The sequence below is a fragment of the Haplochromis burtoni genome, unplaced genomic scaffold, assembly GCF_018398535.1.
Source record: "Haplochromis burtoni strain Fernald_Lab_line unplaced genomic scaffold, NCSU_Asbu1 Contig_1290, whole genome shotgun sequence".
Classification (NCBI taxonomy): Eukaryota; Metazoa; Chordata; class Actinopteri; order Cichliformes; family Cichlidae; genus Haplochromis; species Haplochromis burtoni.
In genome coordinates, this window is record NW_024583651.1 from 1 (window position 1) to 27,522 (window position 27,522).

The 27,522-nt window shown below is 40.7% G+C and overlaps 1 protein-coding gene and 1 long non-coding RNA gene across 3 annotated transcripts in view; both read right to left on the minus strand.

Annotated features, from left to right (window-relative positions):
* Nucleotides 1-3,655: 3,655 nt before the first annotated feature.
* Nucleotides 3,656-16,540, minus strand: LOC102293864. Of its 2 annotated transcripts, XR_006053578.1 has the most exons (6): nucleotides 16,316-16,540; nucleotides 15,376-15,641; nucleotides 14,164-14,277; nucleotides 12,592-12,733; nucleotides 6,070-6,110; nucleotides 3,656-5,810 (listed from the first exon to the last, which is right to left on the minus strand). It is a non-coding gene; the product is annotated as an NACHT, LRR and PYD domains-containing protein 1b allele 2 (long non-coding RNA). The 2 variants fall into 2 exon arrangements; XR_006053579.1 differs by lacking the exon at nucleotides 14,164-14,277.
* Nucleotides 16,541-17,009: 469 nt separating this feature from the next.
* LOC102294079 overlaps nucleotides 17,010-27,522 on the minus strand; it is a 38,981-nt gene continuing 28,468 nt past the window's right edge. Inside the window, exons 8-18 of the mRNA XM_042216842.1 lie at nucleotides 25,042-25,296; nucleotides 24,709-24,957; nucleotides 24,315-24,572; nucleotides 23,792-24,094; nucleotides 23,423-23,692; nucleotides 23,218-23,301; nucleotides 23,009-23,071; nucleotides 22,506-22,589; nucleotides 21,417-21,487; nucleotides 17,927-17,988; nucleotides 17,010-17,069 (exon numbers count right to left, since the gene is read on the minus strand). Coding sequence (XP_042072776.1) covers nucleotides 17,010-17,069; nucleotides 17,927-17,988; nucleotides 21,417-21,487; nucleotides 22,506-22,589; nucleotides 23,009-23,071; nucleotides 23,218-23,301; nucleotides 23,423-23,692; nucleotides 23,792-24,094; nucleotides 24,315-24,572; nucleotides 24,709-24,957; nucleotides 25,042-25,296 — 1,759 coding nt within the window. The remainder of the gene's footprint in view (nucleotides 17,070-17,926; nucleotides 17,989-21,416; nucleotides 21,488-22,505; nucleotides 22,590-23,008; nucleotides 23,072-23,217; nucleotides 23,302-23,422; nucleotides 23,693-23,791; nucleotides 24,095-24,314; nucleotides 24,573-24,708; nucleotides 24,958-25,041; nucleotides 25,297-27,522) is intronic.

Here is a 27,522-nt window from a genome sequence, read left to right on the forward strand (position 1 = left end):
TTTTGTCTTATTTAAAATATAAATCTAATATAATCTGCTTTTTTTAAATATATTATAATTATAATAATGCATAATTATGTGGACATGCATATTAGATCGTTTTTTAGTGAAATATAATCCCTCCAGAAAGGCAGGAAAAGCCCTGTAACTTAATTTAAAACTAAATATGCTCTAAATACTTTAAAACGAAATATGTTCCCTAAAACGGTGGACAGAGCTACAGACCCATGACAGCCTTATGTTACACGCTGAAAAGGGGCTGAAAAGGGGATAAGTCAATGACGACGCTCAGACACGATGCTTCTCTTTCAGCAGCTTCATTGCGAATGATTCAGAAATATAAACATACATACAAAAGTATTAAACATCCTAACAACGATGTACAGTCTGTTAGTTGTAAGACAATATACCTCAAGACTGTTTTCTTTCCTTTTCTATAAGTTACAGATTAAATTGAATGTAAGAATTTACAAAAACAGGTTATGAATCAATAAACAAACTTAGATCATTAAACTGAAATGTACAGAAAATAAACTAATAGGCATTTGTCCCTTCACACAAAATAAACATGGTCTTCGTCCAGATCAAATGCAAAATGCACACAATGTATGTTTCATACACAGTCTGGCACGATAATGCTTCATGCTAGCCACCAACAGAGCGCTTAGCTTAGCTTGCTGCTTATAGCTTATCCTAACATCACAGTTAACACAGGTCATCTAAGTATTCCTAGTAGCCTCTTGGTACATTTGGAAACACGGTCAGTACAACTCAACATACATATTTGTAAAGTCCAACAGCAGAATTGCACAATTATTACCTGAAAAGGGGATAAGTCAATGACGACGCTCAGGCACGATGCTTCTCTTTCAGCAGCTTCATTGCGAATGAGGCATCGTGGCCAGAGCTCCCCCTTCCGGCAACGGCAGGCATAACTAATCAATCATGATCACTAAATCACATGGATTATTCCCCAGGCTCGACAAGTGGATCACAGATTGCATTTTACACAGGTTGTAGTCGCATTAAGGATTATTATCCGGTTGAACATAGTCATGAACTCTTTTAACTATTTTAGCCTGTGTTACATTACATCTCTTTGATGGGACTTCTTTTACCCTTGTTTATACATTTACATATTTGAAATAAATTGAATAATATATTGGGTAACTTTTAACCACAACTTTTTACTCCATTATGAACTTCAACAAATAATCAATCTATCACACTTACACAGGTAGCCAGCAGCAACACGTTCTACTTGTGCGGTTAATAAAAGGACAGGTGTGTTCGTCGCGCTGTTGCACACACAGCACGCTCGTTTGTTTCAGTTCGTCAGTTGCCACAAGACAGCTTACCAACGTGTAAATAATAAGCCAATACTCCTGGGTGCTATAGACCAGCGGTCCCCAACCTTTTTTGCGCCACGGACCGGTTTATGCCCGACAATATTGTCACGGACCGGCCTTTAAGGTGTCGCGGATAAATACAACAAAATAAAACTAGTACCGGTAACGAAAAAAAGAAGATTTATTCATAACACCCGTGAAAAGACCCAGGAAAACCGAGTAAACGATAAAAACGATAACAAAATAACGCTGAAAACCGATAAAAAAAAAAACAACCCTGAAAACTATACATTTCACACCTGAGCCTCAACTCTCGCGGCCCGGTACCAAACGACTCACGGACCGGTACCGTCCTGAGGCCCGGGAGTTGGGGACCGCTGATACACACTACAGTGTACGCTGTACACCGACTTACTGGTTTTGTCGCATCAGTCTGTGTCTCTGAGTTAACTTGTGTTTCTGCTACAGCTCCGGACCGCTAAAAATGCGCGTGCTCTTTGTGAGCTCGTTCTCGGCTCGTAACAAGCGCGTTCTGCCGTCAAGGGCGATCATTGGTTAAATGTGATGATGTGACTGCATGCAAGCCAGATCCTTTTATTTAGCAAAACTGTGATTAATAGTTAAATATTAATGTTGAGGGTCACAGACAGGACTCCGCACGCACACACACATAAAAATAATAATAATTTGTTTGCCTCAATAAAAGGGCACTTTGGGCACCCATCAGGAAAGGGGCGGGTGCTCAAGCCCCTCTAGCCCCCCCCCCCCTCTGCATGTGCCTGCTGAGCAGCAAAGCAGAGCCTCCCAGCTGAAATAGCTTTAAGCAGACCATTCCTCTCTGAACCTGTGGAGCTTTCACAACAAATAACCTGAATTCAGCTTGATGAACAGTCTCTCAGGTCGCTCGATCTGCTGTTTATAAAAGAAACGCTTCCTGTGGCTCTGTTTGCAGGTTCTGCTGGTGTCCACAAGATGGCGAGCTTGGAGCAGCAGAAAGATGACACTGTCATGGTCCTGAGTCTGATGACTCAGTACTTTGTGTTTCTTTATAATATTCTGTGTTTTTGTTTGTTCTGTTATGTCTTTGGGTTCGGTTTGCCATTCGTTAGGGTTTTGTTTTGCGCCTGCCTGCTCCCACTTCTCTGCGTTCCCTCCGTCTGTCCATGGTGTCACTGTGTCTGCTTGTGAGTCTGTCTGTTCAGTTCAGTGTCTTGTCTGGTTCTCAGTGTCTGTTAGTTTCCCGTTTTATTCTGAAGGTCCTTGTTTTATGTGAGTGTGTTCAGTTTACGTTTCCCCTGCCTCGTCAGTTGGGATTTCACCCAGGTGTGCTTCCCTCCTGTCTCCCATCCCCTGATTATTGCTGTGTGTATTTAAGCCCTGTGTGTTCTCCTGCCTGTTGCTGGTTTGTCTGTGTTATTTGGTGTTTTTGTGTCTGTGAATCTCCCGCCGGCATCCTGTGAATTCTCCCTGCAAGTTGCTGTCTCTCGTGTTCAGGTTTGTTGTTTAGGTTTTAGTTTTCCCAGTGTAGTTTATTTTTAAGTTCGGTTTTTCGCCACACTCTCCTTTTGCTTATTATCACTCGGGTTCTGTGTCAATAAAGCCCTCTCACTTCACTGCATCTTGGGTCCTTTGTTAAATTCACATGGCTTGCCCCGGCAATCCGTGACAGACACGAAACACTTCTGTGGCTTTTTATACAATATTTTTACTGAGAAAGAGACATTATTTTAAAAAACAACATGTAAATGGTTTGGATACAAATAGATAATCTATAACATACACCACCAACAACCATATGAGGGTCCTTATCATGCTGGTTAAGAATGTTAAGCACTTTGTTAGAGGAAATAAGTGTCTTGATGGATGGCATATGTGCTACTGAAATAATTTTATTTCTAGTTTTCTCTGTGCACTGCTCCATGACTCTGAGAGGAAAATAAATGTGACTGTGGTCAAAAGAGCTTGCAAAGAAAAGCGTCTGGACTTCTTTAAGTTACTTGAAGACGTTTCACCTCTCATCCGAGAAGCTTCGTCAGTGAACTGAAGAAGCTTCTTGGATGAGAGGTGAAGTCCAGACGCTTTTCTTTGCAAGCTCCTTTGACTACGATGACCTGGATGACTGAGAACCTTCACAGACAAATGTGACTGTGGACATCAGCGTGTAAAGTGAGGGATTTTTACCTGAAAAGATACACTATGAGAGATTGGGTGCTTCCCCCCCCCCCCTTTCTCTCTTCGCTTTTCTTCTGTTCTGTTTTTATTAATTATTCTGCAAAGTCATCGGTATGTATCTTTTTTTCTTTTTTTACACTCTCACCATCTGATCTTTTTCTGTTTATCTCTGAGTCTTTGTTGTGAAAGAAATTATGTGTATTTGTTTTCATTATACCAAGGGTGGACTGAGACAGAACAAAGTCCCTGGGATTTTTGGTCCAGGCAGCCCATCATGATCAGTTAAAAAGCAGCCTCCTGGCGCTGCCACGTTCATTACCAGCTGTTGCTGGTACTGACGTTGATGGTGCAGCAGAACCCACCAGGACAGCTGATATGTATTTGATTTAACACATTTTGTTTCATTTTTTTCCTCTTAGATTTTCAGACCCCTGTTTTTCTTTTGTTTATCCGCTTGTGTCAATCACTTCTTCCACACTAAGCTATTTCTGATTGGGTAATCCAGATTAGGAATGAAAATGAAGGAATGGGCTGCTGTAAGTGTTTGTAGGGCCTACGTGCAGCACCCCTTCAAGTCAGACTGCAGTCTTTATAATTATATTGAACAAGAAAAACAAATTATACTGGGTCATCAGCTCAGAAGGGCATCATTTCGCTGGGCAAATGCCCGGGATGCCAGATTACCAGTCCAGCCCTCCTACCAAGGGTAAATGAATTAAGCTTGGTGTGCAAACTATTCCCAGTTTAGTTACAGAAAGTAACAAACCAAAGTGAAAGCAAACAACTGTCTGTGTCCTGCCTGAACCTGCTGCTTCCACTTTCTTAAAGTCTACTTGTCAATTAAGTATTGAAAAGTAAAATAAAAACTGAAAATGACATGACTGTTTACTCATTACATCTTTACTCTCATTGGTCATTACAGAGTCTCTCTACTCTGTCCTGACTGAAACATGCAGACCAGAATAAATACAGTTATCACAAAAGTACAAAAAATAAAAATAGCTGACTCCCTGCATTGATAAAACAGTTGTCATCTTTGTTTTGTCTTAATAAGAAAATAACTGTTTTTTTTCCTTTTGTTTTGTTTTTCTCTTGTAAACTGTGTTAATTAATGCCTGTAATCACCTTCGTGAAGTAATAGTTTAGAAATCAAGAATAAAAAAAAAACAACTGAATAATCATCATTACACAAGCATCAGATGTAAAACTGGAAAAATTAAAGGAGTGAGACACAGCTGGGAAACAAACAAGACAACGAGGCACGGAAACAAATGTAAATACAAGGCAAAGAGACAAATGACTATCAAAATAAAACAGGAAGTAACTACACAGAGGATCACGTACCCAAGATGAAAACACGACGAAATGATACAAAAGGACACAGGTGAGGCTGTACTGAACCGAACCACAAATCAGTAAAAATAAAGATATACTCAAAATGTAAACAGAACACGCTGGCTGCGCTTTGTCTCCATATAAACTGTCCTCTTAATCATCAAAGATAAAAAGAAAAAATCTGACCTAACATCAAAGCTCATTTGATCTAATGTTGGTGTGTCCTTCACTGCTGACTCCATGAACAGTATCACACTCCACCCAATATTTTCACAAGCAGAGTAAAAACTACGATTCTCTGACGATGACAACTGCTTCAGATCTGCTCTGTACACAATGTTGTTGGACTTCCTCAGTCCAATACTCCAAACCAGTAAAGTCAAAAAAGTCTTAATATTCACAAGACTGTGGTCACCTCACTTCATGTGGAACATACACAGTTCAGTTTATTCTGGGAGCTGTAGCAGAAAGAAAGCAGCATGAAGCTTCTTAGCTGCTCTTTACTCATGTTGGATTTCAGGGAGCTCCTCAGTCTTTTACACACATTGGTACTTATTTTTACCTCCAATACACTCAGCCCAGGAGTATGCATGAAATAGAGTGACCGCACACCATCTACGTATTCACTGGAAAACTAGCTTCTCTGTTCTCACATAGAGAGCTGTGTACAGTCTGTGTGAAAGCAGATATTTAATGTCTGAGGGTTGATAATTTCTTCACCAGGTCGTTCCTACATATCATCTTTAAGATGTTCTCCATCACCTGCACAGATCCAGTGATCTCATATGTCTGCACCATCAGATCTACTGTGTCATTTCTGTCTGCTTTGGACAAATAGTTTTCTTTGATGGGTGATATGTTGTTCCACACTTCAGTCTTCAGGTGCCACTTAAACTTCTTGAATTCTTCATCGTTTAAATCTTCGAGGATATCGGGAAGCATCACCATGATTTTCTGTTAAAATCAGAGCATACTGTCAGTCTGTAGATGAGGCTTTGCAGGTCATAATGAAAGGAAGTTGAAACCATAATGGTGTACACAGTGAATAGAAGATAGCCTTACAGAGAGCAGAGATAAGAAGTATAGTTCTTTAGTTCCTCACTTGATCCATATCCTTATTGATAACAGCACACTCATTGAGTCTATACAGAAGTTAGCTAGAACAGATTCAGACACTGACAATAAACTTTGTCCAAACTGAGATCAGCCTCACCTCTGCTGGGATTCTCCCATCTGCAGAGAAAGGTAGATGATCTGCAAGGAGCCAGGGATAAGAATTATAACACGCAAGCATTTAAAAGAATTGACGAATCTTGAAATTAAACGCAATGTTTTTGTATTGCAAGTCCAAAATATTTACTGTAAATCACATGTCCTGTGTTTTTTTTCGAAAAAGGGTAAGTGACACATTTGGGAAAAAGAAAATAAAAATCTCCTACAAACAGCTTGTATTAAAAACCTCTATGGACATGAATGTGGCCAGAGGCAGCAGGTGAATGGCCTCCTGAAAATGTCTGACAGCCCTTGAGTCAAACAAAAAAAAGTTTCTATTAAAGGCATTTTAATGTTCCATGTTAACCCACTCAGATGTTTGGACAAGGTGCTGCCAGTCCTGCCATAGAACTGCTAAGTCTTGCTTTCCAATCTAAGGAACACTTAACTTCATGGCTTGTCTCTATTTTTTCTAATTTGTGCCTCCTTGTCTCCTCCTGCCTGTGAATCTCAGTTCATCATGCTCAAGGATGTCTAACTTCCTAAACTGCACCTGGACAAGAGAAGAGACTTGAAGGATGAACACATCTAATTGATCCTTTTACCTGTGGATATAGCCTAAAACTACAGCATAACTTTTGCCTTGTGTGTTGAGATTCGTGATCAGCAAAAGTGTGTTTAAACATTACTTGCAGACTTCCACATCTCTGGAATCAGCTTGTCAGGAAAACTCAGATTCGGCTCAGTGCTTCAATATGTTCACCACCTTCTCACTAACTGCTCTGCAGTTTTAATCATACATTTTTTTATGTGTTTGACCACAAATTGTTTAATAGATAGTCACCCTGTTAAATTACAGCTGGCAGTTTTTCTTCTTCTTCTACATTGTATTGTTCTTTTTTTCCCCCCCCAGTGTTGATATTATATATTGTTTTGTTTGTAGGTTAATTGCAGGAATTTCTTAAAGATAGAAATACCTGCAGAGAGTGGTCTCCTCTCTACAGGAGCTCACTCTGCAGGTGGGGGAGAGATATAGGAGAGGTAGAGAATGAACTCAACCTGGGTGTCTATTGTCTTGTGTAGTTTGGGAGATGATTGGATGATGGGGTGGGTGCAGTTTTCTCTGGGGTGGAGTCGGGTGGGCTGCCCTGGACTGTGTGGGGCTGGGCGGTGCTGCTGCTGCGGGCCCCGGTCCGGATGGGCCTTCCCTTTCTTCCCTCCCCATCCTCAGCTGCCTCCCTATTCCCGCTCTACCACACCCACCCACACACGCAGGGCTTGGGGTGCAGGTATCTCACCAGGGTGCAGGGGAGGCACTCCCCCTCTGTCCCCTTCTGGCCGCCTGTGCCTCAATTTTATTCTGCAACCTAGACATCCACATTACTCACACTCTCACATAACACATACATATAGGGCCTTGGGGGTGGGCACGTTTTACAGCATCCAGAGGATGGTCGGTGTACTCCAACCCACCTCTGGCGCTGGTGCCCTACCCTCAATTTTAAATGCATAGACACTAAGGGTTTTCGGGAGGAGCCGTGCTGCTCTCTGAGAGGAAGCAGGAACCATGCTCTCCTGTGTTTTAAATGCACTTTAGAACAGCACACAGCAACACTACATATGAGCGGGCGTAGGGAGGTTTGGGGTCTTCACTCACCCCGGTTCTGTTAGCCGTCAGGGCTGGGGGGCTGGGAGGAGGTGCTGGCCGTCAGACTGGGGTCTGGGATGCGGGGCCTCCCTGCTACTGCAGATAAGGAGGTGGTCCGCTTGCCTCCACCCCAGAGAGAAGGGTTACATCTCCTGGGTCTAGGTGCGGCTTGCCCCTCTGGGCGGGGGTACCTGGACCTGGGATATAGAGTATGTTTGGGGAGTGCGACTGTCTGTGCAGTGTCTATTTGTGTCTGTCTACACGTTGGGTGAGTGCCGAGTATTTGGTTGTGTATATGGGGTGGGAATGCACGTTTGTGTCCGCGTGTGCCTGTTCGTCTGTGTCTATATGTCAGGTTGGGTCTTAGACTCAACCTCTCTGGGTACATCTCAGGCCCTCCAAAGTACGGAGGCCTATCTCCCCTCACCACACTCCCTGCCGGTGGCTGATGCCCTCAGACGTTGGTGTGTTGGTGGTTCTTGTCGACTGGGGCTGGGCGCTCATCAATGGCGTGTCCAGCGGGGCGGCCTGGGGGGGCACAGGCCACCCCCCCAACCAGACTGGCCACCCCAGGTGCCACCCCAAAGGTAAAACAATAAAATTCAATCAAATGTACGATTATGTTTTCACGGTGAAGCTCAGATATCCGAGTGTAAGTGAATGCAGCATCGGCTTCTGCGCTATGTGCATCACGTTAGCAAAGGTAGGAGAGCCAAGCACGAAAGATGGCACCGCAGGAAACAATTTTTCGGTGAAAGAAAATGAGGACCGAATAAATGTCCCGGCAAGTAATATTAAGTTTGTTGAGTTTAGTAAACTTCGGTGAAATTAGAATACCAAGGAGAAAATAACACTTAAAGAATTATTGCAGCCCTCGAATATTTCAGACAGTATGCTACTGAGGGCAGCTAACATAAGAGTTATGAGTTATAAGATATAATCTAAGTCGTAACATTGCTGTATGGAGCTGCAGATTTGGTTGCAGGTTAACATAACTGGACTGGCTATCGGGCATACCGGGCATATGCCTGGTGACTTATTTTTTTTAAATTTTTTTTGTAATGGCATGAACAATGAGAGGTGGTGGATTGGCCAGATGCTGGCAGATGTGTAAAAATAACTCAGTTGTTTGGTGGTGGCTATGACGGGGCTTCCACAGAGGCCAGCAGGTGGATGAGGGAAGGGGAGGCAGGAGGAGAGCCCCGAGGAGGCCACCAGTCCGAGTGTCAGGTGAACTGAGCTTCAGGTAAGAAGTTATGACCTGCAGTCTATCTGGGTCAGATATAAACCAAGTTTAGGTGGAGTTTATTTTCATTGTGCTGACTTTTTACTGTCAGTTGCAATAACTCATACTGCGTTCTAGCCAGCTTGATGGAGTTTTTAGGTGGGTGATGTTACTGATAGTGAACTTTATTTTATTCATACGTTTAGTTAGTAGAGTTGCCAACGGCTCCTTAAAAAAATGGAATGGTCCCTCATTCAGAGAAATAATTACACGTTTCGTATTGAGCTGAGAAGAGACGCAGTTTGTCCTGGACTTTAGCTAGAATGGAAAAAAGACACAAAGCTGGATTTATTCTGTCTTTATGCTGCACAGCTGCCTCTTCTTCTCTCATTCTCTCCCCTCTCCCTCTCCTGTTTCTACTTCAATCATGAAACTGATCAATGATCAGCTGATCGGCTCTCTTGTTTATCTCCCACTTTGCGCCAGAAAGAGGAAACCAGCAGATGTCGCGCTAAACAACAGCAGCACGTTTAAGCTTGATCGGCTGTTGTCAGAATTTATTTAATATTAATTTCTAGTATCAGCTGATGTTTGCTGGACCCACAGCTGTAAAGCTGCTGGTCATGATGTCGGTTTGGATATGTGGTGAGAGGGAAACATGAAGATGAAACCAGGAGATGTCCTTACTGAATCATCAGAGCTGAACAGGTGATGGAGAAACAGGTTTACCTTTTAGGTGAAATGAATGAGTTGAAGGGAAGTTATGAACTGTTTCTGAGAGACAAATAACACCAGGAACCTTTTCTATGCAGCTGACAGCTGGTAACTGTGCAGGGGCGGGTCTAGCGAAGTTTTTGCCAGGGGGCCAGGTAGGGCATTAACAGGGAAAGGTGGGCAGGGCACAAAGAAATACTTTTCTTTCTTATTCTCATTTAAAATATCTAGCTTTTATTAAATAATTATCTGAATCTTACAACCAAAGTTTTTATCTGACGTAAAATGTATAGAAATCATACATATACCAACAAGACTGTACATCACTGTCACAACAGCATTTGTTTTCATTCAAAGTCTTTATGGCTTTAATACCTGGTGGGCCGGTCTGTAGTCAAAATGCCCGATTTTCTGTCCCAGTCCAGCCCTGCAGGTTAATACTGGCAGTGTCACCATGCCAGCTGACTGTATTTCATCATCAGCCAGTGTTGTTCTTTATCAATATTACCAAAGTTTACCATAAGGCAGCAGAGAAAGTATTTACTTGCTTTCAGGTTTTATTCAAATGTTAGTTTTTCAGTTGTTTCGTCCCACTTTTTTTCCTGTTTGTTCACAAAGCAGAAAATCAAGACAACCAGTTTGTGAGAAGATTATTACTTTCTATTTTTTAAGAGGCAGATAAAAGTTTTACAATTGGCGTAATGACTAATTGGTGTTCAATTGTTGTGTTACAAAATGTTTCGTATTTTTTTAATATTCAAGAAAACTGTTTTAGTGTTTTTTGCCGTCACAACATCGATGTGCGACTGATACTGTGCAGTAAAAAAAATAACTATGCAAATAATTGCTTGTCCTTGAATGCTGAGTAAAACACTGACACAAGCAACTTGATATGAATGCTCTTGTACTTTTAATTCAACGCAAGGTATCTAAAAAACATTTGGCACTGGCGTAGTGGTTTAAAAATCTACATTCTACATAAGAGTTTAAAAGCGGCATTCGGGTTATTAAGGTTATAAGGGATTATTTTTGAAAATATTATGGTTAACGGTTGTAGAAATTTTTTTTTAAAACTATTTATTCTGCCAATTACAATACTTGCCTGACAAACACTTCTCCAAATTGTGCGCCCTACCTGGCCCGCGCACCAGTACAAAAATTTTCTAGACACGCCACTGCCGCTCATGTATGTACTGGCTCACTCCTGGTGGCCGATTGGCGGGCCTGGCGCCTGTGGCCCGGCTGGGCTCCTTCCGGGGGTGGGATGCCCTCAGGCCTCTGGCCTCTGGGCCTGAAGCTCGGTCCTCTCTGGCACAGCTGGCTGCCGGCAGAGCCCACGGGCACGCCACTGCAACCCCCTCTGGCCTCTGCTCCGTAGCTGCTGGGTGACCTCTCGTTTGGGGCTCTACTCAGCTCTTCCCAGGAGGGTGGCACGGTTCCCCCTTTTGGTGGTCCTCCTCGGGTCCTCGTACTCTGGGGCCTCTGGATATCTGGGGCCTGGATCTCCTCCATACCTGCTTCATGCCCTGGTGGACGGGGCTATGGCTCCCCACACTCCCTAGCAGATCGTTACATGGAGAAACCTTTGGAATGCAAGCATGCTGATCCACACAGGTGCACACAGGTGTACACACGGGTGTTCACAGACGCGGACTACACCTTTCTTGGCTGCTGCCTCAAAGCACATTGTGCGCTGTCTATCTTGCGTGCTGCACAATATCGTTTATTATTTAGTATCTACTGTTATCTACTGCTAGCTAGTTTATTGTGATGGTGCTGTTTATTATGTTGCTCTTTTTGTTTGCTTTCTCTTCTGTTTTTTTTCTCCATACAGGTGATCCAGGTGTTTTGTTTGTTTTTCTTTCTTTCTTCCCCCCTTTCTCACCATCTCTTCTCCCCTCTGTTTTTCTTTCTCTCCCTCTCTTTCTTTCATTCTTTCTCCCTGTCCTATCCCCCAGTCATGTCTGTCCCGTTTGTAGCAACCGAAAATAAAATAAATACATAATTATAATAAAGGTCAATCAAATGGACCAATATGGCAAGGCCATGATGATCCACTTGGTAAAATAAATCCGCTTGGCATCTTTCTTGGCCTTAAGACAACAATTCTGATGGCTAAAGATCCAAACGGGACACAAAAAAAAAAAAAAAAAATTATCATTATTTTTCGTTAAATTCACGAAAAAACTGAGGTTTGTACTCGGCCCTGAAAATCTTAGAAATATGGTATCTAACCAGATTCTTACTCTGGATGGCATTACCTCCAGTAACACTGTGAGGAACCTTGGAGTCATTTTTGACCAGGATATGTCCTTCAACGCACATATTAAACAAATATGTAAGACTGCTTTCTTCCATTTGCGCAACATCTCTAAAATTAGAAATATCCTGTCTCAGAGTGACATGCATTTATTACTTCCAGGCTGGACTACTGTAATTCATTATTATCAGGATGTCCAAAAAACTCACTGAAAAGCCTTCAGCTAATCCAAAATGCTGCAGCAAGAGTACTGACAGGGACTAGAAAGAGAGAGCATATTTCTCCTGTTTTGGCTTCCCTTCATTGGCTTCCTGTTAAATCCAGAATTGAATTCAAAATCCTGCTCCTCACATACAAGGTCTTAAATAATCAGGCCCCATCTTATCTTAATGACAGACACCCTCACTACTTTTTTTTTAGGCTTAAAACTTTCCTTTTTGATAAAGTATAGTTAGGGTTGGATCAGGTGACCCTAAATCCTCCCTTAGCTATCCTGCAATAGGTGTAGACTGCAAAAGGCCTCATTAAATACAAATAGACATCACAGCTTCTTAAACACCTGGAGCTCAAAAAGTGCTAAAATATGAGGAAGAACTCAAAGTCAAATGGATTAGTCAAGATGAATATTGTACTCTATTCCTTTCTAACATGTCCAAAGAAATTTCAGGATAATGACCTGTTAGATCTGCTTCATGCTCCCAAACCTCTGTGTCAGTTTGGTCTCGGATGGTTAGAGTCACTTCATCTGTATTCATTGGAAGGCGGATCACAAATGTTGGGGAGTAGTTTGGTCCAAACTCCATGTCAAACTCAGCTCTCTGAAAAGAAGCATAGCATCAGTATTAGAGCTGGGCGATATATCGAGTTTTTAAAACATATCGATATATTTTTATACGAGATATAAGATGTGACAATATCCTTTATATCGATATAGTCTATGTTACGTTATAATTATAGTTGTGGAGCCGCAAGTTTGCCTCTCTTTCGTCCACTTTTGTCTCTACGCAACGTTACTCCGCCTCGCCTTCACTGAAGACAACTCCCCCTCCTCCCCCATCGCTTCACGTGCAGGCAGCGACAAGACGGACACGGCAAATCTCCGTTAACGAGTTACTGCGCATCGCCCCATGCGTGGGGCTGGACGGCATCAACGTGTTAATGAGCTAAACATGCTAACGAGCTAACCGCGCTAACCCTAAAATCCTTTCATTCTCTCAAAAGTTGATAGCGCGCCTTATGTATGAATTCTGGTTGTGCTTGATGGCCGCGAACCGATTTTATGTGGTACACGGCGCTCAGCAATCTGTCAAAAATGTTTGAGTACGACTTTGCTAAGCTACGGAGCTGCACCGCTTGATAGATTGTCGGCGCATTACGGCTACCGAGGAGCTTCGCGGAGTGATACGTACTGTGCATCAACGTAATATTACCGTATTGTGTGTGTATAAGGACCATAAATGGCACCTGTAAGAGACGTGGTTATGAAGCGGATTTCAAACTCCAGGCTATCAGTCACACAGTAAAACTTGGGAACAGAGCAGCTGTGAAATCTGTCTGTCTTTGTTATTACGCTCAGCGTCTTTTAGTTTACATTTTGACTGCACAATTGTGAGCTCTTTGTTTAGCACAAAAACAACATTGTTTTCTTTTATTTATGGAGCATTATTATTTAATAAATGCTCATAATTTATTTTTGAGTAAATCTTATGTACATCTATGCTCTATGTTAATAAAAGTGCCTGTGTGACATCTGGGACACAGCTTTGACTAAGAACTCTCTTTTTGTTCTTACTTTATGGCTTTTTAAAAAAAATATCGAGATATATATCTTATATCGCCGTCTAGGTAAAAAATATCGAGATATGAATTTTGGGTCATATCGCCCAGCCCTATCAGTATCTTTAACTATGGCAGTCTCATTAAGTGATTGTAACCCCATTCCTCTTATCATCTCATGTCTCAATTCATGTGGATGGCATAGTTTTGTACACCTATGGCCCAGATTCTGTTTATAGTTTCCTCCATTGTAGAAACTGATATTTCTGCCAATATATCCTTACATGCTACCTACATGAACATAAAACGTACAACATCTTGATTCAAAAAGTCAAATTAAATGTTAAATGTAGAGAATATCTGCATTTCAGACACAGGGTGATTATTTTTGATATTGCTGGTATTATTTTACACACAGCTTGATGCCTCCATTTCATTAAAGTACTGGACAACTTTTCTTCAGAGTACTTACTTTGGGTTGGATTTTATTGGCCACGGGACAGTGAACGGTGTAGGTCGTATTTTTGATGAGGTTACACGCAGAAGGCACCAGGATGAAGTGGGAAGGTTGATGATGCTTGCTTACCTTAAGAGTCATCAGAACATTTTATATAAAGTTTTATCCCTGCATGAAACTATTTACACAATGACACCAAATAAAATCTACAAATTTTAAGAAGGGATACACTTGAACCAGCAAACATTTGGCATTTTAATTGAAACTTTGATTTGTTATCATTAAACTATTTTTCTAATTAATTTTTGTTTTTCCAGAAAAAAAATGCATGACTGACAGCTAAAATGGTTACTGAATAGCTAAGGGTAATATAAACAGGAGTTTATATTTAGGAGTTTGGTATTGTTGTGCAGTATACAGTAATGGATGCTTATAATCACTGCTTGGTTATGTTCTGGGTAGCAGCAGAGATATTAGAGAGAGAGATGAATGTAGTTAAAGTTCAGTTGTGACTCATTTGTCTGCATTTGGGTCCGAACAACACAACCTCCACGCCATCTGCCATCACACATTGTGACAGTTGGAGAATTTTGGTAAAGATGGTGGATAGAAGTTTAGATTACTGGAGAAAGTTTTTAAAACCTTACAAGTCAGCTAGCCTTAATCAGGTGCAACTACTGGTTTCATACAAGTGTTCTTTCAATTTCAAAACATTGAATTAAAGTTTATTTACATAAAGCTTTAAAGTAACTACCAAAGTAAGGAGCCAATTGTCTTTTAAATATGGCTGCTATGTAATACACTTGCTTTTACAAGGATTTTGATAGAAGTGATCAGTTTAAGATGAAGATGTTTTTTAGTAACACTTTAAACTGGCTGTGGGTTGGTGGGCAGCCATAATGTCTAAACACCATGTGCTCCACAAAGAAGGAAATGCTACAACAGCAACAGCACAAGTCAGCTTTTCACAGCCTGTCCACAAAGAAAATCAATTATTAGTACCAGAAATTATAATGGGACTTATTTGTAAGTGATTCATTTCTCCCACTGCACATCTACACTGGAACACATTGTGGTTCCACCTGCCACATCCATTTTTAATCAATGTTCACATTCATTGTTGGTAGCTACAACTCCAAGTGAATATAAAGCTACACAACTATGCACTAAACTGGATTCTATTGACACAATGAAAAAGATGAAGCTGTAAGAATAATGAATTTTTACCTCAGTCATGGGGATGTTTCTTGGCAGAAGAAGCACATTGATGTTTTGAGTCTGTTTTGCATGGTTTGGTGGACTGAGGAACAATAAAACTTGCCCCTTAACTTGCTTGTTCCAAATGCCCATCAGGAAATCCAGGACAAGGCCAAAGGCAGAGAGGTGGGGGTTATCGACAATCACATGAGTATCTGTGATCTTTAGTGGTTTGATGAAGCTCATTGCATCATCAGTGAAGTGGGCAACAGACAGGAGGCCATCAGAGAGCAGAGCTGTGAAAACACAGAGTCAACAGACATGTATTTATCTGAACACCCACTGATCCACTCATTTTAACTACCCACTCTTACAAACAGCCTTTTTATCCCTTTTCTGACTCTCTTATCTCTTCTCTGTTCCTTTCTTTTCAACATGCTGTCTGGAATGAATTCATATTACTAAGATCATCATCAATCACTTCAATATGACCGTGCACTTTCACTTTCTCCATTTTCAGTGAGTGAGCTCATGTGCACGACTATGTTCACGTGTGACTCATAGTGAGAATCTGTATGTATATTTGTGCCCATTCATATACACATATAGCGACACACACACACATAGTTGAGTACATGTAAAAGTCGAATTATCAAGGCTGAAGAAATATATCAGGGAAGCAGAGAGCATGAAAATAAACAGCCTGCTCTCCAAAGATCTATCCAGCATGTACTCTCAGCTTCAAGAGAATAACAACACAACACAACTGGAACTGAGCAATATTAGGAGAACATTTGGGAGAAAGAGGTGTCACACAACACCACTGCCAAGTGGCTGGTGGACCTAAGAGCAGACTGCAGCAACCACCCAGAGCAAGAGCCAGTCAACATCACAAAGGCAGACATACAACAAGTCTCTGGGGTGAGTGGGTGATTATTGTGGGCATTACTGTCAAAAATAATCTGCTCACCTTCCTGTGTTTTTACACAGTGTGGGAAGTGTAGCTGACGGACAGCATCCTCACAACATTTGATGTCGAACAGTGGCCCTGCAGCCATCTTTCCAGCTGGTTGGAGGACGCTCTCATCCCACTGGATGATTTTGTACAGGAGCTCTGCCTCTCGAGTCATATCAAACACCAGTCCAGTCAGAATACAGTGGAACAAACCTGAACCAGGACACTTGAACCTGCAGGATATAACATAAAGGTTGTATGACCTGAACTTTTAAACCCTAAAATGTAAAAATTTGTTTCTACAGGACTCCGCTCTCACGATCACTGAACAAAGGGAGCACACAGACAAAAGTAAAACATATATCAAAGTTAATGCAGGTAACTCCAGGAGCATTTACTCCTGTAGCACCTCCACTAATGATGAAAGAGTGAAACAGAAATTATAGTAGTTTCTGTTGGTGGTTCAAAGGAAAGCTTGTTTTATTTTTCTACATTTCCCTAATTTTGTCTTCAATGAGATGAAAAACACAGCTAAAGATTTTCCTGTAGTGTGCATTAAAAGTATTATCCAAAATTTAATGCTAAAATGCTCCCAGAGTTCTGCATAATCTGTGTTTCTAATTGTCGAGACATGGGAAACAACAGAAATTTTATAGAATTTACTGAGAATGTGGACATGAAGCTGTTACAGCTTGGATTTATGATGTTGTTACTGTAGGAGATTTGTGCAACATTCATTTTTTACTTCAGGTAATGAACTGGATGGAAGCTGGGAATTTAGACCGAAACATTTGTGCTATATGAGAATGATAAGGTCCAGTTTAATAGTATTGCATGCTTTAAGATAAATGATTTATCATGTGTGAGAAGGGCTATAAACTCTTTTTTTTTGCCTGTCCCGTTTGGCTCTTTTGCCATCAGAATTGTTGTCTAAAGGCAAAGAAAGATGCCCAACGGATTTACTTTACCAAATTGACCATCCCAGCCTTGCCGTAATGGTCCATTTGATTCACCTTTTATTGTTTATTTTATTTTCACTTGCTGAATACGGGACAGACTTGACTGGGGGAAAGAAGGGGAGAAAGAAAGAGGGAAAGAGAAACAGCTGAGAAGAGGGACGGGGGAGAAGGGCAAAAGACAAAAACCAACAGAACGGGCAGAGAAAAAAAAATGCATATATCGATCACCTGGATCACCTGCTGAGAAAGAAAAAAGAAAACAAGCAGAAGAGAACAAGAGTAATAGAATAAACAACATCACAATGATATATGGGAATATGACAGTAAATACTAAATATTAAACATTATTGTGCAGCACATAAGATCAACAGAACACAGTGTGCTTTGAGGTAGGAGCCAAAAAGGGTGTAGTTTGTGGGTGTGATCACCCGTGTGTACACCTGTGAGCATGGGCTATAGAACCTGACAGTAAATTTACTAATCAGGATCCCACAGAAAGGGTATAAAGCTAAAGCTTGATGCAATATGATAATTATTCATGTGTAGTGTAGTGAAGTTTGTTAGTTTCATCTTATAAATTCACAACAGGCATTCAAAGAGTTTGTTAGGATCTACCAATCTTAGAATCTTCAGATTATTCTGAAATATAAATAGTTTCTTTTCTCACCTTCTTCACATCTTTGGGATTTATGTCTGGTGTAGTTGGACCCGGTTTGACCTCAGAGTCATCTGATGGGAGAAGACAAAGAGCTGTTGGCAATATAAACAATACTCTAGCTCTCTTCATAAGACCTGAGTCAGTCTGACTTCAGCAGCTCAAGGTTTCCTGCCATCATTTTTCTCTCAGAAACTTCTGGATTCCACCTGTGGAAATACCTGCTGCTGTTTCCCCATTTATCGATTTGGTTAAGTTAGCTGGTAGCTGTCCAATGCTGAAGCATGTTAGCTACAAACAATTTAGTTGAATATTTGTATTCTCTAATATTGTCTGCTATGTGGATAGACTCACTTTTCAGTTAGACTCTACAGCTACAGCCAACGTTTTTTGTGTTCAATATAGACCGAGTGGGCTACTACTTACAGTACTGAGGATAAAGTCTCATCCCAATACTAATTTATTTATATTTTGCTAGGAAATGTGAGAAAAAGGTGTAGTGATTTATTTAGCTTTTTTATTTTTATTTACTCTTTTGCAATTTTAATTATTTCCAAAGTCGATATTTGGTATGACCAGTTTTATTCTTCAGCACAGTCTGAGCTTTCCTAGGCAGCTTTCTTGCCATTTCTTTAAGTAGTCTTCAGGAATAGTTCTCCAGGCTTCTTGAAGGACATTCAAAATTCTTCTTTTGATGTTTCTGCCTTTTGTTTCATTTTCTGTTAAGATGATCCCACACTGCTTCAATAATGTTGAGGGTCCAGATTCGGGAGAGGTCAGTGTATGGCTGATAGTGTTCCACTGGGATCACAATGGAAAACACAATGTTCTCACACACTTTCTGTGTTTACAATTCCATCAAGTTTGAAAAGATCTTCGCCACTGGCTGAATTACTGCATCAAACCATGACAGAGATTCCACTGTTTTACAGATAGCTGTAGACACTCAGTGTTGTCATCTCTCATGACCTTCTCCAAACATACTGACAATGATTTGAAACAAAAATTCTAGTGTAACTCCATTTCCCTTCCTTAAGAATGGCTTCTTTACCCCGATCCTTCAACTGAGACCATTTTTGATGAGACTTTTGTAACCAGTAGAATGATCAGCTGATGGTCCAGACACCTCTCTTAGGTCCTGTGTCAGGTCTTTCTTGGATTCCCTCCTATTTCTTAAGAACATAACAATAAATAAAAAAATAAATAAAAATGTATTTATTTATTTTTAGGAATGATGAAATATGCTAAGTTTTCTGGGAATAGCTGAGAATCCCATGTTTGGACAAAAATATATTTTTATGACTTCAAACTGTGTTATCTTTGAAATGTTAATAAGATTCAACAAAAAGAATGGGGGGGAAAATATGTGATTTTGCAACAAGCTATTAGAAGAAATTGCCTAAAGAAACAATTTAAAACTTTTTATTACACAAATTTGTCTAGTATGTGTTGACAAAACACTGATTTATTTGTTGTTGTTGTTTTTTAGCTTAAATAATTCATTGGTCAGTCTTAACTGGCTTAAAAAAAAACAAATAAAATATTATTGTGAAAGTGTGTTACGGTTCTGGGTCATTTTGACCCGGCTTTTGCAGTTTCTTATATTTTGGTAGATTTCTGTATTATGATTTATGTTCTGGTTCTTTAGTTGTGCTATTTTGATTATTATTCTAGATTTAGTTCAGTGTCAATCTGTGTTTTTGTAAATTGTTTCTTGTTTTACTTTGAAGGTTCATGTCTGATGTCAGTGTGTTCAGTTTTACTTCCCCCCTGTCTTGTTAGCCCTGATCTCTCCCAGCTGTGTCTCCCTCCTGTTTCCCATTCCCTGATTACTCCCTGTGTATATAAGCCCTGTGTTTTCCTTTGCCCTCTGTTGCGTCGTTAATGTCTGCTCACCCTCATTTTCACTGTGTTCCGTTTGCCTGCCTGTTAGTTTATTTGTTTTCCCAGTTTAGTTAGTTTTCTGTTCTTCTTATTTTCCTGTAATAAACTGAGTATCTTAAGTTCACCTCTGCCTCCATGAGCCCTGCTTTTGGGTCCAATCCTGCCTACCTGCACAGCACACAGCCATGACAAAGTGGTCATGGAAGCAGAATGAAAGGTGGCTGAAGATTTTTGTATAGTGCAGTATTTTAGTAGTTATTTTCCTTTGTGTATCTGCTTCCTTACAGTGGCTATGTTTACAAAGATTCTAATATTCCCATTTATTGGCTATAAGACTAAACAAAATAAAAAATGTAATAAATAGATACAAAAAGTCAGGATGAACACTGCCAAACTCAGTTCTGAGGTATGGGACCTTTTCATAACATAATTCAATCTTAATAATTGGTTACTTCAAACTTGCTGGACAATGTTGCCATCTTGACATAAATGCACAGCGACATAAGCTTCAACTGATTAAAATATGAGAGCTGCAGCTTTTAAAATTTCATCCGAGTAGAATTTAAAACAAACATTTTGATGGTTTAATGTTATGTTTTATTTAGAGGTTAATCACATGAATATGGTGTTATTGATGGCTAACATTAAGGGCCTGTTCACTAGCAAATTTGAGTAAAGGCTGAAGGGGTTGTTTTAAAAGTTGTAAAAGACTTTTTTGGCTCTAAGGTCACACATTTACAGGAGCAGATCAAGTAATCTCTCTCTTGGGATATTTTTGTTGATGTTGTTACATTTTTCACAATTCAGTATAGCGCAAATCATGACAAAAGTCATGTCAAAGTGCTTTATGTTGTAAGGTAAAGACAGTGTGGCAAGTTACTTTGAAAAAAGTAATTCAATTAACTAATTACTAGATTACTTCTCCAAAAAGTAATGTTAGTATACTGAGTTACGTTATTTAAAAGTAATTAATTACTTGAAAAGTAACTATTGCGTTACTTTAAAAAAAAAAGTAAATATGTAAAATAACTTGATGGAACTTACTGAAATACTAATATATAAATTACTAAATATACTTGAACATACTAAAATACGTATTCAACTGTTTGTTATAATTTGAATATGTAGTTGAAATAAATGGGCACTTAATAGAGGGGACTAACAGGAAACACTGTACACTAATCTAAACTATTCAAATGTTACCCTGTGATAATATGAAATAAAACACCAATCAGATAAATTTTGTAATTGTAGTAGAGCTTTTTTTTTTCTATTTGCAATAAATAATACAGTAAAACACAATAGATGTTTTAAACCTTGTCTTTGATCTCTTTTTAAGAGAAAAATATTTTTTTCTACTTACTTCCACTTTAAAATTGCTACCTTTGAATTATCCAGACTCTCAATGATGGTGTGTCATTACTGTGCGTATGTACAATGATGAGACACAGTTTGTATGTGAACACCCGCCCAAGTCTGCCTCTTGTGGGTTCACCAGGACTACTTTACTCTTCCTCAGCCAATCAGCAGCACTTGTGTGAAGAACTGACATTTGTAAGACTCAGATACTCGTGTTTGTTCCTTACTTATCTTTTGAGAGAAACTACTAAAGTCGTACCTATTGATGAAGCTGCCGCCTGGATTTCCAGCATCTCCACTTCAAGTTCCTTTGTTTGCTCCTCCTCTGATCTACAACAACACAAGAAAAGCAGACTTTAAATGTGCATACATTAGATGGCATCACCTTGTATGTGAGGAGACTGATTCTGGATTTAACAGGGACCCAGTGAAGAGTATCCTGTCCTACCATAACTCTGAGACAGGATTTTAGAGATATTATGGAAGAAAGTAGTCGTGCATATGTCTTTATTATGTGCACTGAAGGACATATGCTGATCAAAAACTACTTCAAGATTCCTCACAGTGTTACTGAAGGCAGAGAAAATGCCATCCAGAGAAAGTATCTGGTTCGATACAACGTTTCTAAGATTTTTAATAAAATCAGTTTAATCTGAATTTAGAAGCAGGCAATTTGAGTTCATCCAGGTCTTTATGACTTTAAGACATTACTGCAGTTAAATAATTATTGTGTGACTACAGCAATCTAACATTAGTACAGAGCAAAGTGAGTCAGATAGTTATGCCACAGAACCTGAACAGGAGCTTTTAAAAGGTATTTTGAAAAGCATATATTTTTTTAAAAAATCTCAGGTTTCTGCTATAAATGCTTGTCCTCGAAAACAGCTAAATGCCTGTTTGTTTTCTGAAGCTGGCCAGACGTTTGGATTCCTGTTGACGTTTGTCTGACGTTTGGATTCTGTAGCTGTGTACTTCCCTCTGCCTTCATTGATTAGTAAGCTAATTAGGAATCTGTCATAACTATTGTGAAGCAAATGAAGTTAGAAGTGACTTACATAACAGACTTAAAGTTTTTTTGTTTGTTTTGTTAGAGTTTCTGAAGTGCATCTTTTGTTTTTCTACTTTTTCCTCAGTACCCCTGTACTCTTTGACTGTTGTTTCTGCTGCTGTAGGTCTTTGATCAACTCAGAATAAAAACTCTGACTTAAGTGCTTGAAAGCTTGTCTCAAGGTAAAGCAAATATGTTGTTGTTATTATTATTTTGGGCATTCTACGTTCTGTGAATGATTCCTCTGAGAGTCTGAGGAGAAACTCCTTCACTGATGGGGACTGATTCATGTTGGCTCACCGCACACAGTCGATGGAGGGGTTGATGGAGAGCAGCTGCAGTAACACATCAGTCGAAGCATCAGTGATCTGATTGTGACTCAGACTGTAACACAAACACAACAAGTGGCTCTAAGTCATCGCTGCACATTAGCTGAAAGATACATAAAATCAATGAGGTAAACTCCCAGTAATGATACAACTGATATTTTTGTCACTGTGATAAAGCAAAACAAGACAATCCATTGTGTAAATGTCAGGATGACAGTCATAGAGACTCTGCAACACTTCAGAAAAAAAGATAAAAAAACTCTATATGAGCTTTGCTTTTATATAAACCACATTCTTAATTATGATATTAAAGAAAAATATCTAATTGTTATCAAACCTCTTTAACCTGATTTTACTATCTTACACTACTGACTAATATGATCACAGTATTGATGCTTTCGAGCCAATATTTTCATCTAATGATTATCAGAGGACTGTTAAAGAATTCCTCCCTAATGATGACAAGTGCTTCACCATATCTCAAACTGCTTGTGTTCCTTGAAGGCTGCTCTGTGCACGATGTTGTTGCTGTAGAGTCTAGAAAGAGACCAAAGCAGAGAGAGCAGACGTCACTCATTCACTCAGAACAACATGAATCCATGTGAGCTCAGACTGTGAATGATTCCTCTGAGAGTCTGAGGAGAAACTCCTTCACTGATGGGGACTGATTCATGTTGGCTCACCGCACACAGTCGATGGAGGGGTTGATGGAGAGCAGCTGCAGTAACACATCAGTCGAAGCATCAGTGATCTGATTGTGACTCAGACTGTAACACAAACACAACAAGTGGCTCTAAGTCATCGCTGCACATCATATTATTGTAGTGTGTGTGAACAGGCTGATGGTTATTGGTGCCTCCCAGAGAAGGATCAGTGTGTGACACTCACTCCAGGACTTGGACTTTGTGCAGATGTGTGATGAGAGGGAGCAGCAGCTGGTCAGTGAGCTGACAGTGACTGAGGTCCAGCTCTGTCAGCCCTTCACACGAGTCCAGCATCTGGACCAAAGCCCCACAGACCCTCTGATCCAGCGTGCTGTGACTGAGATCCAGCTCTCCACCCAGGGCTCTACACAGGGACACCGCCCGCCTCACTGTGTCCCTCTCACTGTTCACAGGAACCAGAGACAGCAGCTGGACGAGGACAGTTTTACTGACTCTAAACAGGACAAACAGAGCAAAGAGAAACTGTCAGGATGCATCAACACCAGTGTGAACGAGCTTCTCTCTGGTTTAGACTCTTCTGTGGTCTTTCTACCTGAGGCGGACTCTGTGGAGGACAGGAAACAGCAGGTCCAGCACGCTGTCCTCCACCTCACAGTCTCGCAGGTCGAGCTGTGTGTCCCGGCTGCTGTGTGTCAGGATGGTGGAGACGGCCCTGCAGTCATCAGCAGTCAGACTCAGAGGCTCAGGCTGATCCTCCTCTGGTAGCTCCACACAGGAGGAGCAGGACAGATCCAAGCTGTGCTGCAGAGTCCTCAGCAGGCCTGACGCTGCCTCCTGCTGGACGTCACAGGCAGCACAGCAGTGGATGAACCTCAGCAGCTGATTCCTGTCAACACTGCAAGGAAAACACATGCAGAAATGAACCAGCTGATGTGTGTTGGACAGCACTAGATGATTTTAATCTGTGTAATTGGGCTTGTTTATTTCTCTTTCAGTTTACTGTTGGACAATCTGATCAGCAGGTAATTAGTACAAAGCCAAAATGTTGACCTTTTGTAGGAAGATTAACCTATGTGTTCATATTACATGACATTTAACAAGCTCTAATATCTGACCTGAGATGAGAAACGTTGTCCAGCATGAAGAGGATGGACTCTGCTCCCTCTGCTGGTATGGAGGTCCACAGGAGGTTCAGTTTGACTCTGTCTCCGTGTTTGAGGATGAAGATCAGAGCAGCACAGTCCACTGAGTCCAGCTCTCTGCAGCTCAGGTTGATCACATGACCAAGTGACCTCAGTAAACTGGGCACAGCGTGACTGTCATGAGCTCTGTAGAGCTCTCTGATGGAGCTCATCACAAAGCTGGGACTGGGCCTGAAAACAAACAGTTTATTTCCAACTTTGTTTAAAGGATCCATAAACTGCTGATTAAAGATGAGACAGCATTTCAAATCCTCCTGATTAAACAGCAGAAACTGTGTTTGGTAAAAGATCAAACTACATTCAGCACCTTTTAAACACAATCCTGTCCAGAAAGGGAAGCAGACGTGTGGTTTCCTCCTGTAAGAAGAGGTTCTTCCTCAGGTTCACAGTGATGGTCTGAGCTGACGCCTGCTGCAGCAGATAGTGAAGAAGCTCCCAGTTCAGACAGCAGGAGGTCAGGTCTCCACCAACCTTACTGAAGAAGGACAACGTCAAGTCCTTGTCCTGGATTTCATGGAGGAGACACAGAAGCTGCTGGAAGCTCTCTTCACTCAGTCTGCAGAGATCATAAATATAAAATAAGCTTTAAAGTAAAACTCTACATTTTATTTGGCCTGTGATGTTCAGGAAAGACATTTACTTGACTGTTAGAGGACCATCATGGAGCAGCAGTGTAATCAGACCCTGAGCAGGGATGCAGCTCTCAGTCAGGTCCAACCGTCCGACTGTCCAGTATCTCAGCAGGGAAGCCAAACTACTGACAGCCCTCAACATCACTCTCTGTGATGGTCGAGCTTTCTTAGGCACAAGAGAAAGCTCTTCCACAGCCAGTGGACAGACCACTCTGCCTCTTCTTACCCACTGAAACAGGAGCAAGGACATGTCGATGGAAAGCCTGAAGATCAAAGAGACAAAAGAGCAGAAATGATGAACACCAAGAACCAAAGATTCAAAGTGGACAGCAGATAAATGGTGTTAGAAGAACAAGAGAGTCATGATTTCACTTCCTGCCTCAGACTGTGTAGTTGTGTTGTGTGTCTAAAGAGGAGAGCGCTCCTCTGGCAGACATCTTGCTGGGTGTGAGGATGAGATCCACTTTAGAGCCACACAGTCTGAGAACTCTCCCCACAGACCAGCAGCTTTTCCTGTGTAACTCTCCTGTTAACAGCAGCTGGAACCCCAGGAGCTGCAGCAGAGACTCCAGCTGCTGGGCCTCCTCTCTGGATCTTACAGACATGGATGTACTCACACTCTGGAAGAAGTCTGGATCACAGCTGAAACACAGTGGAGATGAAACCAAAGAACATACGGATGATAATGAAAAACCATATTATGTACTAATATGATATTGAAAACAGAACTTTTAATGTAATAATTTGGTAATTTCTAGATTATTGCTGTGCAATTACAAAAGTAATAACCAGTTAATTTACAGTACTTTCATATCAAAATTCTGCTATAACCATCCATCCATCTATCCATCTATCTATATAAACATCTGTGCTGAGTATGGAGTGGAAGTCCTGAGGTCAAAATGGGAGACACCCCCTAGGATGGTCGAAAATGACCATGTGAGGGTGAAGCTAACGGTGGTCCCAGTGGTAATTGGAGCACCCAGTCAGTGACCCCCAAACTAAGCGAGTGGCTCCAGCAGATCCCAGGATCAACATCCGAAGAGGGCAGTCCTAGGAACAGCAAAGATACTGCGCAGGAGCACAGGAGCTCTCAGACCTTTGGTAGACGACCTGAGCTTGAAGGATAAAGATTGTCCTGCAGGAGCGAGAGGGGATTTTTTTTTTTCATGCATATTCTTCCAAAAATTCTGCAGTCCAGTTTTCAACAGATTAGGTGAGGGGGTCGGAGGTATGGTATACTATATATACTATATGGTATACTAATATCCCAACTATCCATCCCCAATACATTTTGTAGTGGTTTATTTCTAATAATAGGCATTTTTTTCAATATGACAGCCCGTAATTTTTCAGTATGCAAGCAGGCAGCTTGGTGCTACTTGCTGCAGGAGGCTGGATCTTTGGATGTCTAGAGGTCAATCAGTGATGAAGGCGCAACAGGTCGGTGGTGTTGAAACCCCCACAACCCTTAAATGTACAAGCGGAAGAACATGGATAGCATCTTGTATGTCTGATTTTATTGTGAAGCACTTTGTGATTTTTATGTGAAATGTGCTATATAAATAAATTTTACTTACTTACTTATCCTTTTAACTACCCCACCAAGAAAAATGAAATGGAGTTTATGTTTGCATTTCTCATTGACTTGGGTGAGGAATAACCACAATCACTTATACTTTTTTCAATAGACTCTATAGTTTTTAAAATATTGATCTCTACCAAATGGTTGAGATGTCTCTTAATAGTTTACGTATAAAATGTTATTCAAGTCACTGGATATAGTTTATTTCTAGTAGTATGTGACTGAACTTTGCTGGTTTTCATTCCTTCAAAGGAAAATTGTGTATTGATAACAAAATATTGCATTTAAGTGATTCAGAACAAAAATACTCATATTTGTCCCTCTGATTAAATGCTAGTGCAAGATCTGGACCAAGCTGAAACTTGTGAAGAAGTTGTGACAAAAGAAATCAGGGAGGGTGGGAGCATCTTTTTCTCTTCACTGAAGGTAACATTAAAGATCATGGATTCCCCTTGATATAGCTGCAAGTCGTGGATGATACCAAATTAACTTGCTCGACAGAACAATTTAAAGCCCCACTTATCTTGTTTGTTGGCAATATAAACTGAAACTGAACTATAGGCGGAGAGCCCCAGCCCTTGCGCTTTTCTATGAAGCCATGAACTCAGAAACACTGTGCTTGTATGTGTATGGTATCAGAAGACACCGCTCATGAACAATGTCTGAGCAAACACACAAACTCCCTGAGCGGTCCCTTGGACCACTGTGAGCAACAGACGTGTGCACTGTGGTCACGCCAGCATCGAATCCATCCAAGTTACATGGTTTATTAAAATAATCAAATTACAGCATTTACATTTATGTTAGACTACTTTTAATTAACTGCTTTAGCCCACTTACAATGAAAATTTAAAAAAAAATCTTGTTCATGACCTGTGTAGTATGTTAACTTATAACTGCTCTC